The 20,130-nt window shown below is 37.7% G+C and overlaps 1 protein-coding gene across 4 annotated transcripts in view; it reads right to left on the minus strand.

Annotated features, from left to right (window-relative positions):
* Positions 1–20,130, minus strand: part of CAMK2D (calcium/calmodulin dependent protein kinase II delta) — a 279,011-nt gene that overhangs the window by 47,084 nt on the left and 211,797 nt on the right. For all 4 annotated transcript variants that reach the window (XM_065877934.1, XM_065877933.1, XM_065877935.1 and 1 more), the window contains 2 exons: positions 13,953–14,036; positions 1,151–1,245 (listed from right to left, as the gene is read on the minus strand). In XM_065877934.1, coding sequence (XP_065734006.1) covers positions 1,151–1,245; positions 13,953–14,036 — 179 coding nt within the window. The remainder of the gene's footprint in view (positions 1–1,150; positions 1,246–13,952; positions 14,037–20,130) is intronic.

Consider the following 20,130-nt stretch of genomic DNA (forward strand, 5'->3'; position numbering starts at 1 on the left):
TTTTCTTATTTTTCTAACTTTCACAAAGTCATTCCTTCACATTCACCAAGCAGTGCATTGCAGAGCTGTGTCTTCCCAGAGAGGTGCTTAGTTCTAGTCTGTAAAGATGGTGAATGTGCTAGCTTGGCCAGGTAAATTACAATCTGGTTTAATTATCATTAGTCTGGCTAAAATGGAATGCTTCAAAATTAAAGATTTCAAATACCTGTGATACACACATCCATCTGAATGTTACGTTTAGTCAGAAATGCATTGGGGAGGTCATGAGACCCGATACAATATAATAGAGACTTCTCATAACTTTTCTCACAGCCACATTGAGCTTTTAACTTGTACACAGAAGGTGGACCCAATATTGCCTACCACTTAGTTAGCCCACTTAATAACATAGGAAGAGCATGTCCAGACCTTGCATTCTGACTTCCAGAGGACTGTGTGAGGTAAAACCAGAGGAGGTGGTAAATCATATTTACAGACATATTTATCAAAGGAGAGAAAATTGTACCAAAGAGCACAAAGTAAAGCCCTAAAGACAAAGGAGATACGGTCTTACTCTTCAGATACAGAACTTAATTCATACGCCTACTTTCAAATATTCTAATTGTAAATGAAATGTATTGGAATTGTGATTTTCAAATATTTTTCAATTGTGAAACCCATTCTTCAAATCGAAGCTCTCAGAGAAGCCACTTGGGTAAACAAAACAAAAAGAGTCAAAACTGACATAATGGAACAATGTTCTATTTGATACATGGATCACTGCAAAGTATTGTTGGTATATAATTATGTGATAAGCATTTGAAAATATCATTCAGCTAAACAGGTAGTAACCATTTCTAAAGCAAAAATCTTTTAATTTTTATATGTTTTAAAATGCACTAAGATCCAAATGCTTGGACAAGCAAGGGCCTTCCTTAGAGACTTCAAACCGTTTTCCTTTCAATCTTAGGAGATATTGAACTAAAAGGAAATAGAAACTGGATATATAGATGCTGTATTTCTTATTCTTTATCCCCCTTCCCCTACAAGAGAGGAAAATAATAAGGGACATTATTGAAAAGTATGGTTAAAATAGCAATGAAAAAAATCTGGTTCTTGGTCAATAAACAAAAAACCCTCGTCTAAAGCTGGATGAACATTTATTACATACATCATAAGCTCCAGCCTTGATCTGCTGATAGAGTCTGTGCTGGTCTTCATCCCAGAAGGGTGGATATCCAACCAGTAGAATGTAGAGAATGACCCCTGGAGGGAATGAGCATATTAACATAACGTTAAGTCACAGACAACAATAAGTTAAATGTGGCAGATCCACAATGATATTAAGCCACACCCATTCAAAGAGGGGAAACTGGATTGTTGGTAAACTTCAGAGAGACATGCTCTGATCTACTCTGAAGTGTTCTGTGGAGGGTGAATGCTGTTCCCCCTCTGCTCAAGAGCTCAGATAATGTGGCAGGTCCAATGCATGCACCAAAGAATTCTAAAGATGCACAGCAAGACAGCACTGAAGATGAAGCTCACCTGCCATCGTGGCTGACACATTTGGCCTCACTGAACCCTGCCTATATATGATCTCCCTGCGCTTTTATCTATTTAGATACCATGTGATTTTAGTCACTTTGTAGGTTGACATTTAAAAACATAACGTGTTATTTATTTCCTTAGTCATTTTGCTGCTAATTAGGACATTTTGTAGAGCAGTTGTGCCCTGGTTATAGATTCATGCTCTAAATAGTCAGGGTCCCTGGGAGTGTGGATAACATATAAAGAGATGAAAATCTTTTTCTCTTTAATGACCTTAGTCTTCAAAAATAGAGTTTTTCAGTAAAACAACTAAACCAGTGTTACTACAGAAGAGTATATGTTACAAAGAGGGAAAAGTAAGAGGAAAATGAAACTGTACATAAAATTCAAAGAATTAAATACTCAGCTTTAATACAATTTGAGATCTTTTTCATAAATATCAATATGTGATTATTCACAAATTAATTTAATCAATACATGATTTAACTTTTAAATTAAAAAAATTCTTGCATTTGCTTGTTTTTAACTTGCCTTGAAATCATATCTGGGGTCTAAATTTCTCCCAGGACTGTCCTTTTTATCATCATATGTCCCTTCCTCTACTTTTGAAATACTTTATTACCCTGCTTCAGGTCTTCACTTTCTTTTCTAGCTCATTGTCTTGGAGGAAGATGTGCCATTACTCTGACGTCTCCTGCTTTCCTTTCTCTTGCCGAGTCCCCTTAACTGGGGAAGCCTGGGAGAGGTGGTTAAGACAGGTGATACATTGCCTGGAGTGCCTGAATCTTTTTTTTCCCTTTGTCAAAGCTGGCCTCTTTGTTTCCTTACCTTTATTCTGTTAATGACACCTAGCCTTGCTCCTGTCCATCAGACTTGACATCTGTATACGATAAATACTGTTGCAGCTAAAATGGCTTTAAACAAGGGTTTATTCACCCTAGACTTTTCTAACCTGCTTCAGGAAGACTCAGTTCAAAAGCCGAGCACTACTGGAATAAAGCATTTTAAGCAACATTCTTAAATAAAAACCCAACAAGGCTTTAAAATCAAGATTGAAAGTTACTTCGCTACAGTGGAGTTTAAAAAAAAAAAAAGGCCAATGCAGAAAATCACAATATATTGGTACCTCACCTTCACAACATAAAAATATTTTTTCCATCACTACATTACAGACTTAACGTGCATTCATTTAAATTTATTTTCATATTTTTACTATCTGATGTAACAGAGGCATCTAATGACAGTGATAACAATGATGATGATGAGTGTCTGTGTTTGTGTTCCCAGGATGCAAGAAGAAAAGAGGATGCATCTAAGTAGTTTTAACCCTCTGCTATGGTTTAGGGGGTGAAGAAAATCAGCTTTGTAACTGGAAGAGTCTATAGCAATTTCTTTTTTCTTTGTGAAAAATTATGGAGTAATTTTTATTCAGTAACATAGCTTAATAACACAGGCTGAATTTAAAAATTTTTTAAAACATCTTTATTGGAGTACAATTGCTTTACAATGTTGTGTTAGTTGCTGCTGTATAACAGAGTGAACCGGCTATATGTACATATATATCCCCATATCCCCTCCCTCTTGCGTCTCCCTCCCACCCTCCCTATCCCACCCCTCTAGGTGGTCACAGAGCACCGAGCTGATCTCCCCGTGCAATGCAGCTGCTTCCCACTAGCTATCTATTTTACATTTGGTAGTGTATATATGTCCATGTCACTCTCTCACTTCGTCCCAGCTTACCCTTCCCTTTCCCCGTGTCCTCAAGTCCATTCTCTTAATTTTTAACTAGACATTTTTCTAGTAAACATCTGGAGTTAGACTGTTATAAAATTATAAAGCAGACTCACAACTGTGACATTTAGCGTTCTGGACCTAGGCCTGGCCTGCTTCTGATGCTTTGCTCTTGTGCATTACATCTACTGGTAGACACTTGGTATGGTACTTCTCTGGGAAGGGAAGGCTCACAGACAGTTCATTCCCCAAGAATCAGCCGCCACTATGTAGATAAATGCTCGTGATTTAATTGCTTGACTGAGGGATTTCTATGAAAAATGTACTTTTAATAAAATAATAGCATAAATATAGTAGATTTAAAAATACTTTCAGGCTGGAAGATTTAAAGAAAAGAGCTACATAGACATTATTGAGCAGACTGATGTGAAACTGTCAATGCCTATTTAAATAAACACTGTTTTGTAAGCTTACTTTGCCTTGCACATTAGACTAGATTCCAAGGCATTTCTGGGTTATGTGCTTTTTTGTGGCTCTATTTTCTGAAAGTACAGAACAACGATGAGAGTTGTGGCATATTAATAAGGATAATATTAGTAAATTTTATTGTAGATAACGCTTGCTGAGCACCTACCTGTGCTTTACTGCATTACCTCATTTAATCTCTATACAATACTATGAGGTAGATGTTATTGCTCCCATTTTACAGATGAGGAAACAGAAGCCGAGAGTTTAAGTGACTTAATTGTTTGAGCCACAAGCAGCCTTGACAAAGTCATGTCTTAAACATCACCTGCAGCCACCTTTTCTTTATTTATGAACTTTAACAAGAATGGTCATTTTAAGTTTTAAATTGTTTGTGCTGTCTAATTGAGAGGCCTTGACTTTCACTAGGAAGGTTTCAATTCGGTTCTGCCTTAAATATTCCCTGCAGCCACATTTTCCTTTAGCTATGCACTTTAACTTGATTAAAGTTTTTGTTGTCTATTTGAGAGTTCTTGCCTCACTAATAAAAATCCGATTTACATTTTCCTCATAATCCTAACATTTTACCTTTTTCTCCTAGGTCAGAGAAAAAAAGATGGCACTAAGACATCTATAACTAAAGCACTAATATCTTTAAAAGCCAATCAAAGGGTCTTCATTTTCTTTGCAAGAACACTCCAGGGGGTGATATGACCTCCAAATGTCAGATGTCTCTCCTGATGTTAGCCCTTCATGATCACTGCCTAGATATTTTGTTAGGGGTTACAAAATAATAATGATATTCTAATTCTATTACACCTTCCTTAGTCTAAGAACAACTTACTTCATCAGCTGTTTAGTTACCCAGAGATATAGTTCATAGAGGAAAGACAGGGTAATTAAGTTTTTCCTCCTTTATTAATCAGTTTTCAAAATAATGCCTTGGTTCCCCAGCATCCTCCAAAGGCTAGGATTTCTGATGCATTGAGACAATTATTATGAATGCATGGACTTAAAACTTATTTGATGCTTCAATCCCTTACTGTTATTTTGCTTATTTATCCTCTAGTTATCCCATCTTTAACCAGTAGAAGACTCTTCAGTTTGGCTCCTGAGTCCTGTTAATACAAACTCTGTGGCCTTTGTTTCCCTTCTTTCTGGTTATCACCAGATGCTCCTGGATAATCTTGTACTTTTCCTAATCCAGACTTGGAATCAGCCACTTCTATAAGGAATCCTGATTTCTTATAGTGGCAAATGGTATACAGAGACCAAGATTGGGTACCCTGAGGAGTGCTCTGCGGGAACTACACGCTTCTTCAACAAATAAATTGAGAAAGGAGGAAAGAGGAGTGAGAAGAGGGGCAGGGAGAGAGGAGCAGAACTTACAAATTAAGAGAGACTTAAGAGACCAAACTGATAGCAAAATTATGAGACAAGAGGGCAAATAGCAAAATTACTAGATATTTGATAATTTTAAGCAATTATTACATGACATTTAAAAATATTTCTATTCTTGGACTTGACTTAAATAATCTTGGGGTGGAGGAATTAGCAGGGTGGTGAAGATGAAAGAAGATTAGCCATCAGGTCATTATACTACTATTCTCTCTACTTTGTACAGATAATTTTCCCTAACGTTTTCCATGAAAAGTTTAAAAAACTGTTTTGACACGGTCTGCTTCATATAACATTTAAAAAAATGGAAACTACCACTAGTTTTCATTATCTTATGTACATATTTGTGCTTGGGAGATGCTAGAGATGTTTGATGAATAGGAGTTGAGAAGCACTGATTACTGATTAGGTAGAAAGACTACCTTATCAAGAACATTCAAAACTGAATTTTAATAAAAGCTAGAGTTAGAAAAATGATTACACCTATAATCACATTAATGATTAAAACATTCTAAAGGCTGTTCTTATGAAAAAAGAGGTGAAGAAGCAATGCTGAGAAACTCTTGAGAAGTCAGTGGGAAGTTAATGGAGCAATCTAAGAAGGCACCCACTTCATCTTCTCAGAAAGCAAAGGGCATAGCATGAGCTTACGTGCAAAATGCAGGTGGAGTTTGGAAATTAACTAGTGAGGGATAAGTATGGCTCCTTTTTATCCCTTATGCAAAAAATTAATAAATAAATAAATCACAATTCAAATCGGGAAAGTGTTCAACTAACACTCTGAGACCCACAGAGCCAATGATGGGTAGAACAAAGATCTAAAAGATCAAGGCCAGCAAGTTAGAAAATTATTTTTCCGATGATGAAAGCTATTTACACCATGTGGTAGGGGTGGCAAACCGACAGGCTTTCTGGCACCAGGCTGAGATGAGTGCAGGTGCCTGCTGGGCATGAGGTAGGCAGGAACCAGGGGAGAGCATGGGTCCGTTTGTCTGACAGGTACAGCGGCCATATAAGAACAAAAGCATCTTGTTATTAGCTCTTTCAATTACTTTAGAGAAGCCAGAAACTGATGGTTTCCAGAAAAAAATCTTCTGATAATAAATTATAAAGATAAATGTTAACACCCTCCAAAATACAAGGTCCAACTGTCTGGCCAAGATATCTGTAGAACGCCTGTTTGCAACTTCTGCTCTACAGTGTAAGAATCCTGAGGTTTGCTGCCCTAAAGGAACTTGCAACTAGCTGAGTTATGCTGCCCATGCTGGTGTCCACCAAAATCACCTGGCAAACTTGTGAAAATGCAAATTCCTGAACTTCATCACAGAGAATCTTATTCAATGGCTTGTGGGTGGGTCCCAGAAAAGTTGTATTTTTGATAAGCACTCAGGTTGGTCACTTTGAAGCATGTGATCTGTGATCCACAGTTTGAGAAACATCAAGTCAGGGAAACCATAAATACTGTATCTAGAGAAATGTCTGAAAGTGTGTAAGTTCAGAGTAAGAGGATATTGGTAGAGACTGGGACTGGGAGTAAAGCTTCATGGCTTGAAGACTGATGAAGATGTAGGTCATAAGGGATGAGGGCAGACTGCCTTCTAAATGTGAGGCACACCAGGAATGGTCCAGTTTAAGCGCTGCAGAACTGGCTGGTAAGAGCAACAAATTGTCCAGTAGGCTTGTGATTTCAAAACAGTCAATACTTTCTCAAAAAGCTCTTGATGCTGACTTATTCCAGCTGAAATATGAAAAGGTTAAGGCTCAGAAATCACACAATTGCTGGACCTAAATTGGCCAAGACAGAAAAAAGAAATACATTCCATAATATTTCAAAGATTTGTCAAAAGTTACTGTACATTCTGTGACAGCCACTATATTATCACTCATAATTGTTCTGATAACTAATTCAGGTAGAGAAGTAGCAAGATAAGGGGTGTGCACTATGTTTATAGACTCACATTTATTATTTTTTAAAGCCAAGATGTAGAAGGAAGTTCGGTTAAAAACCAGTGATTCAGTGACATCTATAAACATTTGCTCATCCCATCAGGGAATTATGAAACTAGCTATATATGCAAGAAAACTATCAAAATCAATTTACTGTTGTAAATGGCAGAACACAAGGCTATGTTCTTGCTTCACTAATTTCTATCATTTACTTTCCAGTAATGGACTAGTAGCTTTCAAAGCCCAGGTACAGGTCAGATTATATTCCGTGTGAGATCACAAAAGCAAGGTAATGGTGGTGAGTATTGGAAATTCCCTGTGTACAGACTACTGCATGTTTCTAATAAAAATAATGCACAGACTTCTTTGAGCCATTATACCAGTGCTGTGCTTCACTCTGTTCTGTGTCAACTGCCCAAAGACAGCCTTAGTGAGTGCTCATAGATTAATTCACATAGAAGATTACCTGCCATTTTGCCAAATGGCTTATTCTGCATTTCTTTTATTATCTGGGTTATGTAATTTCTTACCACACTACCCAATGTCTAGCCTTGCAAAGAAGTAGTTATTCAATTGGCAAGAGCTAGTGCTGATGGATGGTTGAAAAAGAGCTGCTCTCAAGATATGCCATTACCTAAAAGCAGTAAAATAATGCGTATGTTACTTTGGTGGTTATTATGGGGATGGGGATGAGGAAAGGTGCACCATCTTATAAGTGAATTTAATTTAACTATCAAGACATATAATAAAATGGTAAAACAATATTCTAAACCCACAGCAGAGATTCAGAAATGTAACAAAAAGCAGAAGAATCCATTATGATGTTCCTGGCAGTGGGCAGTTATTTGCCACAAATATGTAATATTAGAATATCTAAGACATTGCTGTGGTTAGGTGCATGATCCCAAGGCATTCTAGGCATGCAATTAAAAGATGCTACTATCTCTAAAGAAAATGGGAGCTGGTGGCAAATATATGCTTTAAATAGGGCATGGCTTGTCACAAAGGGATTTGGCTGCCTGTAAAAAAAACATGTAAAAAGAAAAGGTAAGAAATCAAAAAATACCTAAAAACAAATGACAATGACCCAAAACCTATAGGATGCAGCAAAAGCAGTTCTAAGAGGGAAGTTTATAGCAATACAATCCTACCTCAAGAAACAAAAACACCTCAAATAAACAACCTAACCTTATACCTAAAGCAATTAAGGAAAGAACAAAAAATCTCCAAAGTTAGCAGAAGGAAAGAAATCATAAAGATCAGATCAGAAATAAATGAAAAAGAAATGAAGGAAATGATAGCAAAGATCAATAAAACTAAAAGCTGGTTCTTTGAGAAGATAAACAAAATTGATAAACCATTAGCCAGACTCATTAAGAAAAAAAGAGAGAAGACTCAAATCAATAGAATTAGAAATGAAAAAGGAGAAGTAACAACTGATACTGCAGAAATACAAAGGATCATGAGAGATTACTACAAGCCAATTAAATGGACAATCTGCAAGAAATGTACAATTTCTTAGAAAAGCACAAATATCCAAAACTGAACCAGGAAGAAATAGAAAATATAAACAGACCAATCACAAGCACTGAAATTGAGACTGTGATTAAAAATCTTCCAACAAAGAAAAGCCCAGGACCAGATGGCTTCACAGACAAACTCTATCAAACACTCAGAGAAGAGCTAACACCTATCCTTCTCAAATTCTTCCAAAATATAGCAGAGGAAGGAACACTCCCCAACTCATTCTGCAAGGCCACCATCACCCTGATACCAAAACCAGACAAAGATGTCACAAAGAAAGAAAACTACAGGCCAATATCACCAATGAACATAGATGCAAAAATTCTCAACAAAATACTATCAAACAGAATCCAACAGCACATTATAAAGATCATACACCATGATCAAGCTGGGTTTATTCCAGGCATGCAAGGATTCTTCAATATATGCAAATCTATCAATGTGATACACCATATTAACAAATTGAAGGATAAAGACCATATGATAATCTCAATAGATGCAGTAAAAGCTTTTGACAAAATTCAACACCCAATTATGATAAAAACTCTCCAGAAAGTAGGCATAGAGGGAACTTACCTCAACATAATAAATGCCATACATGACAAACCCACAGCCAACATCATTCTCAATGGTGAAAAACTGAAACCATTTCCTCTAAAATCAGGAACAAGACAAGAATGCCCACTCTCACCACTATTATTCAACATAGTTTTGGAAGTTTTAGCCACAGCAATCAGAGAAGAAAAAGAAATAAAATGAATCCAAACTGGAAAAGAAGATGTAAAGTTGTCACTGCTTGCAGATGGCATGATATTATACACAGAGAATCCTAAGATGCTACCAGAAAACTACTAGAGCTAATCAATGAATTTGGTAAAGTAGCAAGATACAAAATTAATGCACAGAAATCTCTTGCATTCCTATACACTAATGTTGAAAAATCTGAAAGAGAAATTAAGGAAAGACTCCCATTTACCACTGCAACAAAAAGAATAAAACACCTAGGAATAAACCTACCTACCTAAGGAGACAAAAGACCTGTATACAGAAAAGTATAAGACACTGATGAAAGAAATTAAAGATGATACAAACAGATGGAGAGATATACCATGTTGTTCTTGGATTGGAAGAATCAACATTGTGAAAATGACTCTACTACCCAAAGCAATCTACAGATTCAATGCAATCCCTATCAAAGTACCAATGGCATGTTTCACAGAGATAGAATGAAAAATTTCACAATTTGTATGGAACCACAAAAGACACTGAATAGCCAAAGCAATCTTGAGAAAGAAAAACAGTGCTGAAGGAATCAGGCTCCCTGACTTCAGACTATACTACAAAGCTACAGTAATCAAGACAGTATGGTACTGGCACAAAAACAGAAAGATAGATCAATGGAACAGGATAGAAAGCACAGAGATAAACCCACGCACATATGGTCACTGTATCTTTGATAAAGGAGGCAAGAATATACAATGAAGAGGACAGCCTCTTCAATAAGTGATGCTGGGAAAACTGGACAGCTACGTGTAAAAGAATGAAATTAGAACACTTCCTAACACCATACACAAAAATAAACTCAAAGTGGATAAAAGACCTAAATGTAAGGCCAGACACTATAAAACTCTTAGAGGAAAACATAGGCAGAACACTGTATGACATAAATCACAGCAAGATCCTTTTTGACCCACCTCCGAGAGAAATGGAAATAAAAACAAAAATAAACAAATGGGACCTAATGAAACTTAAAAGCTTCTGCACAGCAAAGGAAACCATAAACAAGACGAAAAGACAACCCTTAGAATGGGAGAAAATATTCGCAAACGAAGCAACGGACAAATGATTAACCTCCTAAATATACAAGAAGCTCATGCAGCTCAATATCAAAAAAACAAACAACCCAGTCCAAAAATGGGCAGAAGACCTAAATAGACATTGCTCTAAAGAAGATATACAGATTGCCAACAAACACATGAAAGAATGCTCAACATCATTAATCATTAGAGAAATGCAAATCAAAACTACAATGAGGTAGCACTTCACACTGGTCAGAATGGCCATCATCAAAAAGTCTACAAACAATAAATGCTGGAGAGGGTGTGGAGAAAAGGGAACCCTCTTGCACTGTTGATGGGAATATAAATTGATACAGCCATTATGGAGAACAGTATGGAGGGTCCTTAAAAAACTAAAAACAGAACTACCATATGACCCAGCAATCCCATCACTGGGCATATACCCGGAGAAAAGCATAATTCAAAAAGACACATGCACCCCAATGTTCATTGCAACACTATTTACAATAGCCAGGACATGGAAGCAACCTAAGTGTCCCTCGACAGATGAATGGATAAAGAAGATGTGGCACATATATACAATGGAATATTACTCAGTCATAAAAAGAAACGAAATTGAGTTATTTGTAGTGAGGTGGATGGACCTAGAGTCTGTCACACAGAGTGAAGTAAGTCAGAAAGAGAAAAACAAATACCGTCTGCTAACACATATATATGGAATCTAAAAAAAGCAAAAACAAAACATGGTTCTGATGAACCTAGGGACAGAACAAGAATAAAGACGCAGACATAGAGAATGGACTTGAGAACACAGGGAGGGGGAAGAGTAAGCTGTGACGAAGTGAGAGAGTAGCACTGACATATATACACTACCAAATGCAAAATAGATAGCTAGTGGGAAGCAGTGGCATGGCACAGGGAGATCAGCTTGGTGCTTTCTGACCACCTAGAGGGGTGGGATAGGGAGGGTGGGGACATGGGGATATATGTCTACGTATAGCTGATTCACTTTGTTATACAGCAGTAACTAACACAACATAGGAAAGCAATTATACTCCAATAAAGATGTTAAAAAAAAAAAAAGAAAGGTAAGGATAGGATTGAGGAAAATGGAAGGTGGCTCTGCTTATGGCAAAACGGGCTGAAATCTGTGAGCTGCCCTGTGGCTCTAAGTTTCTAGAGGCATTCATGAGGGGTGTGTGTGTGTGTGTATACATACATGGGAGCAGTTATGTTTGTATGTGTACATGCAGTATCTATCTAATATTTATTTACATTTTTCAAGAATCTGATATAGCTCAGACAACGAGGGGGGAAACAACTCTTCATCTATCTTTTTTCCCTCTTCCAGCCAAGCAAGTTAGAGCTTCAACCCTAGAAGTTACCTCACATTTCACAGAAGTGAAATCCCATTATGACAAGATACACCATTATTTTAAAAGGTTAGCTATACAAAATGTATTGTGGAAATGCACTCACACAGAAAATCCAAAAACAAGTGTACCCAAATTTACCAAAGTAATATTAAAATCGAGCACAGTGTGTTTAGTGAGTCTAAACCCTGAGGATATGTCATAGTTGTTAAAAATGCAGCCGCCCACACTGAGCTCAGAGCCACTAAAGCAGAGGGCCCATGTAGGGGATGGACAGTTCTATGTCTATAAGTTTCAGCACTGATTCTGCTCCACGACCAAGAAAGAATCTCTAGTACAAAATATCAGGGTTTCTTTGTTTTCTTTTTTAATGATCTGATATTCTTCAAGGCCAGTAACATTGATACATTGTAAAAAGTGTTTTCAAATGCAAGAACCAAATAAATGATTTATTTAAGTTATTTAAATGAATGAGATATGATTCAGGAGCTGGAAGGTGGTCCATAATCACATCTTTTGCAACGTAAAAGGCGTGCAGGAAAAAAATTTTAAAGTGAACAAGGAAAGCAGAGAGAGAATTTAGTACTCAGGTGAGGGCATCATCACGTTCGGCCGACGATCAGAACCACAATGCTGAATCATCTGTGTAAATGTGTCCAGTCCCTCTCTTATAAGGCTACAGATCAGTCATCTAGAAACTTCATTTATAAAGAAACACCTCCTAATAATAAGAACTCACACGTACTTATTTTAAAAAATCCTCTCGGAAGTTCTAGGAGGTAAGTGCTATTATTATCTCCGCTTTTATAAGTGGAAGCTAGGGTACTGAGACTTGCCCTGGTTCTGACCCGTCTACACCACAGCCTCTCTCCAGTGCCTGGTCCGAGGGCCGCACTCTAGCCGCATCCAACCCCCCACCCCCTAACACATCCTCCATAAGACCCATCTGCGTCTGCCTGTCTCTCAGGGTACTCTGCTCCTCTGAAAATTCATCAGCAGAAACGGATCTGTGATGGGGCTGATTTATTGCAAGGGAAATATTTGAGTTATCTGCCATTAACCTTTACATCTGAACAATAACATTTTGTGGCAATGCTCTAACCCAAAGGATTTTAGAGTTCTTGCTTAGGAAATATTCTCAGGGAGGCAAGAGGAAGACAGAGCTTGGGGCACACCTAAGACCCTACCCTTTAATTAGGCTACAATTCCAACTGTTTAGAATAATAACTGTTTCCATTTTTAATTGCTTTACAAACTCTGAAACGTCTTCATTTAATGCACACCCTATTTGACCCTCATATAATTCTATGACAGTAAAATATTTCTGTTTTACAGGTAAAGAAGCCAACTCAGAGATATTAAGGAGATGGGGTTAGCAGGTGCAAAGCAAAGACTTGAACCCAGACATTGAGACTCCAAACACTGTGCTCTTCTCACATCTGCCTTCCTAGGCATGGAGGTAACTCTAAGAGCCCAAGATGCACACAGTGAGATCAAGCACCAAGCTGTTGTGCTAATGATGTAGTGTCAGGAACCTAGAGGGTCAGCTCTTGCCAATAACTCCAGCAAAAACATTTTCAGAACACCCTGAAGTATCCCTTTTATTTCAGTCTCTCACCTATTTGACGTATCTGTTGACATGAAGAAATTCTGCTGTAAAAACTGTGGTGGAAATCCTCCCCATTCTATACCTTTGAGCGTGCATAGGCTACTTTTTGATTAGAGTTGGTTGTTAAAGGCGTAACTCGGAGCTCAGTCCCCACGGAACAGTCAATTACATTCCAAGATCCACTCTTTCCCTCTTAATCCCTGTTGAGCATCTTGTGGTACAGACATGACATCTGTGCTAAGGGCTTCCTGGTGGAGGTGACAGGATGGGAGTAGAAACCCCATGACCTCTGAGGGGGATTCTCTATGGCCCTGATCTCAAAGTGCCTCCCGGACCATGAGCTTTAACATCACCTGGGAACTTGTTAAAAATGCAAATGCTCCTGCCCCAGACCTCCTGAATCAGAAACAGCAACCTGCTTTTAACCGGCTCTCCACGTGACTGTGCTGTAGACTAAAGTTGGAGAAGGATAACTCTAAACCGATTGCTAGAGAGCATCAACCTCAAATTTAACAGATACTATTTTTAATTATAACAATCCTGGTGTACTGCAAAATCGGCATGAAAATGATTCCTTACCACACGCCCACATATCCACTGGCTTTCCATAAGGATCTTTGCGTAAAACTTCTGGAGAAAGATATCCAGGTGTGCCAGCAAAACCTAGGGAAAACAGATGTTAATGAATTAAAACCAACTTGACAAAACCAATATGAAATGGCAAACTAAGGAGGAAACTTCTTTGGGCTTCTTTATCTGTTGATCTGTTTGTCAAGATAAAACAAGGCTCTCAGAGAACTAAAATAATGTTGGACGAGTTTCTCTCCATAGCAGTATCAACACTAACCTGCCCTGCTTTGTAGCTTATCAGAAAAAACACGTTTCTGCAGATATGAAAGCCCATCTATTGTGCCGCACAGTGTGTGTACCTCAGGCCATTTGGTCAGCAGTTCTGATTCTTGTTTATGTGTGAGTTAAAACTAAACCTGTGAAAAGAATCAGAACATCCTCCCCTACACCTGGAAAGAAATTAGGAGAAAATTGAAGATAGGGTTACAACCTTACCAAAGATGATACTTCTCATGGTACCTACATAACTTTATTATGAGAGGTATTCACGAATAAAAGAGAAGGACCCAAAACGTGGATCCGGGGGACAAACTTAAAGCAAATTTTCAGTAAATATTTTTGGAAGTGAGGTGGTCTGTACAGGGTGGGGGATGGCACTGAGAGTAACTGAAGAACTCACTAGGAGAAGGAATGAGTCCAAAATACATCAAAGAGCTCACTCTGTACTAATAAATAATCAGTGTGTACTTATAACTGGCAACTAAAGGGAAGACTCAGGAATATTCAGATGAATCACTGTTGAAAAAGTATCAGCTAGACTTAAGGGATGCGGTATGAGAAACTGGATGGCCAAAGAAAGTTTCCTATCGTATAAATCAGTATGTCCAATAAGGTACACTTAAATGACAATTTATAGCTAGAATTTAAAGTATTTCTTATTTCCAAAAATAATGGTTTTCAAATAAAAATATATACCTTAAAAAATACCAAAAATAACTAATCCTATTTGGAAGTTTTCTTTAAAGGCACACGAAAACTCGAAACTGTTCTTTAAAATGATATGTAATCCGGAGTTCCTCTGACTACAAATCTCTGGTGAAGCACCTTATATATTTACTGTGATGCAAAGTGTCCAAGAAAGGAGCTTTTCCCCCATCTCCATGACAAATTTGTACTTAAAAACAAGCATATGTATAACAGCTGGTTACTTCTTTGAACAAAATTACATTAGAAAATGAGGCAATGGATTTTGGATATCACTTTTTCCCCCATTTTCATTACTTTTCCTTTCCTTGTTTGGTTTAGAGGAGGGCGGGGTAGACAATGAGAAGGGACTTCAAGAAAAGACCTGTAGGTTGTAGTTTAAGCTCTACACGGACCACAGTGGATCCACCTCTACCTCAAACTTTATTTGATAGAAACGTTTGCTCAGTAGTTGTGAAGTAGGAAGAACTACTGAGCAACAGTGGTGGTTCCCCTGAGTGAAGTTCAAGGAGTACCTGAAGGAGAGACGTGGAGTCCGCTCTTCTAAGGTAGGGTAGGCACAATAGTTCTCAAGAGCTACCCAGCGCTTCTCACTGCCATATACCTGCTCTCTCATTCCAACCATCCCTCTCTGACTCCTCCCAAATTGAGACACACAGGGAACCCAATGGGACACCAATGCCAAAGACCAGATTAAAGACCGAGGTCCCAGCTGGCACTTTTAAGTTCCTTTACCATCTGGGTCTCCCCTTCATTCACCCAACATGACTTCTTTCTACTTCTGAGCGCTTAACCTAAAAATCTCTTTAAGGTCTCTTGAAGATAAACTTCTCGTGCTCACCCTTGATGATACTTTTTCTGTTCCTTGTACTTTTTCTCTTCCTTGGACCTTCAATTTTTTGTTCTACCTTTACTCTAACAGAAGGTGGCTCTAAATTATTTCCATGTTAGAGATCTCTTTAGCTAACTACAGTTCTCAGTGGTTCTTTCTTACTCTGAATTTTGACTACCCTTTTATATGCAATCTGTACCCTCCTATCTAGAGTTGGTAAACTTTAATATATGTCTTAAATAACTCAGTAGAATACCTGGGCTGGAGCAGGAAATGTTAATGATATTGCATCTAGGTAGAAAAGATAGGGAAATAAATCACTGTGTAAGAAATGCAACAGGGCTTCCCTGGTGGCGCACTGGTTGGGGAGTCCGCCTGCCAATGCAGGGGACGCGGGTTCGTGGGTTCGTGCCCCGGTCCGGGAAGATCCCGCATGCCGTGGAACGGCTGGGCCCATGAGCCATGGCTTTCGGGCCTGCGTGTCCGGGGCCTGTGCTCTGCGGCGGGAGAGGCCACAACAGTGAGAGGCCCGCGTACCGCAAAAAAAAGAAAAAAGAAAAAAAAAAAAAAGAAATGCAACAATAATCTTAAGTGCAAATTATTACAAACCTCTTCTGGAGACTACAACTGCTAAGAGCACAACTATCATTTGAGCAGTCAGTGGGGTCCTTACTCCTAAGAATAGTGAAGCCTACATCTAAATGCACGAACATTAAAACAGTGCACTTAACGCTACAATTCTCATGAAGACAGAAATACTGAGGGTAAGATAAATTAGGTCTTCTTCAGCAGCAGATTAAACTCCTAAGAATCTAGTTTATGATGATATATGCTATCAACAGGAAACTTAATGAGAGCTTGCCTTCTTTACAGACAGCATACGTTTCTCACTCTGAAAAACCAGTAGGAATATCAGAACAGATCAAACAAAGAGAAAACAGAATTACTTACAGTTGGAAATGTACCCATTGCAACATACTACCATTAAAAAAACCCTTAACTTTAAAAAAAAGAGACATAATAGCAACCAAGCAAAATAATTCTTCCATGAAGTAAGATCATGGTAGTTATCCTTTTCTCCTGGCAGCAACAAAAAACCAGAAGTGTATTGAAAAGAGCATTCCCAGTCCCACAGGAGAAACAGGCTGTTCTCTTTGGTAAATTTCTAGCCTTCCTAACAGGTATGTTATAGGGTGTTATTTCTAGCCTTTTTGGCTAGTATTCAAATAGATCAGGGCTAGAAAGACAGAAGAAGTAACATGGGAAAAACAAACACTGGAACTCGAAAATGAGAAAAAAATAATCAAACCCAATAGACAGCTTCTATAATGGCTTGTATAGTTTCATTTTTCTTATTTGTAATAGACCTCTCACATTTATTGAAATAAAATTATGTAAAAGCCTGAAACTCTGGCATTATACACAATGAAGAAAGAGTTCTGCTCTTTTCTTATTAAAATAAAAAGGTTCCCCACTCAACACTTATATTTTAAAAGATAAAATTAATCAAACACATGAGACTACAGCAGATGATACTGAATAAATATCAAAACAAGTCATTCATACTAAAATATGCCTTTACTCCTAAAACCTAAAATATATCACACAATACCTCCAAAAGAAATGTAGTACATCATATGCCCAGTTTTTCTTCACTTAAGTAACCATGAGGATTCACTTGAACTTGTAGAATAAACTATTCTTTAAAAAAAAAAGCTTAAAAAAAGCTAAAGAAAAAAATAAAAAAGAAACAAGTATTCTCTTAAGCTTAGAAACTGTGTTTCTATACTTTTGAAATGCTGAATTTTCTTAGAACTTATAATGCACCTCTTAAAAGTCATTACCCTAATAGCTATCTTAGCAAGAAATTAACTGATATCACCATACTAAAGAGAAAATGGGAATTTTACTCCCCATCTGTCGTTTCTCTAGGACCAGCTTGCTATGAAAAATGAATTATCACAATTTGAAAATCTGTATACTTTTATATGGATGTTATTGCTTTCACTAGCCTGATATTTAGTCATTCACTCAACAACTTGCACTGTGTAGGCCGAGTACTGTGACATGTGCTTCATTCCAAGATGGTTTTGAAAACTTACTGAACAGCTTTCATAGCCCAGGCATTTTCCAATGCTCTACTCCACTTAGTCTCATAACAGCCCCATAAAGGAGTGTTTATTATCTTCATCTACAAAAAGGATACTGACCTCACAGAGTTAAAGTGACTTGACCAATGGCCGGTAGCTATTAAGAATCAGAGCCAGGATATCAGCTGAAGTATTTTCATTCAAAAAGCAGAAACTTTTCACTACACACAGTCCCTCAAACAGCTTTTGATCTAGCAGAAGAGATAAAACATAGAGCCCCAAGCAAGAGAGATTTCAGGAGCTCAACTCCAATACTCTTGTAAGCATCATCTAAGTTGTCGATGTTAAATTGGAGCCTTGGTTCTGGTAATAAGGCTTCTAGCTTATTCCTGATATCCAATCATCATCTTGTACACAGTTCTGGCAATTACATCCCTGAGCCTAAGTCCCTCTTTTGGTATCTCGTGAAGAAGGGTCCTGCTTTGCTCTAGAAAGGACTAGAGTCCTGTCTTTGAACCCAATTTCCAGGACTCTGATTTCTTCTAAACAGATTCCCTTTAGAGTTCAGGGTTCCTGTCCTTTCTGCATGTTACCTGTAACTTGCTTTCTCCTATATACTCCTTAGTTCAAGCTGTCTTCATTCATAATTTGAACTACTGCATTAGCCTAACTGGTTCTTTGCCTTCAGGCTATCCTTAAAGCCATCCTCCACATTGCTACCAAAATCAACATTACTTAACATAAACCCAATTATGTCCTTCTCTGCTTAAAATTTTTTACCAGATCCCTGCAACTTCTAAGATAAATGCCAAATCCTTCAAAAGGACATAAAATCCTTTCCTAATTCATCAACTATCACTCATCTCAGTATACTTTATATACTTTAGCTATAACAAACTTATTGTTATTCCTGAAATAGAGAAAAATTGTTTTATGTCTCTGAGGTTTTGCATGTGCTGATCCCTCTGCCTGGAATGCCTTTATCTCCGTGCGTACCAGTGAATAAAACTCCCATTCAGCCACTAGGAAGGCAGAAGCCTTACCCCAATCACTGAAACTTTCCCCAGAGGCAGAATTTCATAATTCTTCTCTTGTGCTCCAGAGCACCTCATGCATGCTTCTGATACAGGTGCCCTGACATTGCATGCTAAATACTTATTGATATAGAAGTATGAGCATCTCAAGGGGCAGGATCTCTTAATTTATGTATCTCCAGTGATCTGCTCTGCCCATTTCTGTGATAGCCCCACTACTTCCTGTTGGACCCCAACTCCTGTTATTGTATATTCTTTATCTGTGTCAACCATACTCTTTCCTATGATAAAAAGATGTTTCTGAATCTCAAATTTACAGAACTAATTCTAGGTCCTACCTTTCAGTTTGCAGTTAAAAGGAACAAGCTTGTTTATATGTCAAAATATGACACACCAAATGCCAAATTTGGAGGTATTAAACTCACCTGGTAGGTAAGGAGAGCCTTAATGTAAAAGGCAGTATTAAACTTGAGAAGTATCACAGACAAGGATACCGGTCAGGTACTACTGAAACAGGACAGGCAGCAGAAAATGAGGTCCTGAATTAGGCTGCCTTCAGAGAAGACCGGCAAGGGTGCCTCACCAGCCACTCCCATTAACTAGCTGGGGCAGATCAGAGAGACGAGGTGAATCCTGGGAGCTCTGTGTACATTTTAGTACATGTGTATGTTTAGGGATACAGAGAAGTATTTGCACAGAAAACAAAAGAAGTAAAGCACTTATTGAGCTCTCTATGTATTTGTTGTTGTTGTTTAGAGGAAAAGCAATTCAACGTGAAGGGCATTTTAAAAATTTAATCTCAATACATTGAAAGTCAGAATAGAAGTGAGACTGAGGCTCTCAGAGGTTATATTTTAGGACGCTACGTGAAAAATGGGCTAATACTGGGAAATGGCAGAAAGAGAAGCATAAAATCAGTGGCTGAAATCATTTATTTTGGCTGAATATCAAAACAATCCATATGCCTAGTTAGAAATACTATAATTTAAATTTGTTTAGAGTTAATCTCTTCCTTAATTGCAAGGAAATGGAAATTTCATCATATAGAATTTTTGAAATTATCAAAATTGTAGAGAGTAAACTGGCACTTTGGAGAAACAGAAGATGAGACGAAACACACACACATATACAGATATATAATATCATATATTATATAAATCTCTATATATACACTTTCTAATATTTTTAAAACTTAAATTTGCTAATCACAAAATATGTAAAATATTCTGCAAGTATTTCCTAAGTAC

Source organism: Phocoena phocoena, chromosome 5 (genome assembly GCF_963924675.1).
Source record: "Phocoena phocoena chromosome 5, mPhoPho1.1, whole genome shotgun sequence".
NCBI lineage: Eukaryota > Metazoa > Chordata > Mammalia > Artiodactyla > Phocoenidae > Phocoena > Phocoena phocoena.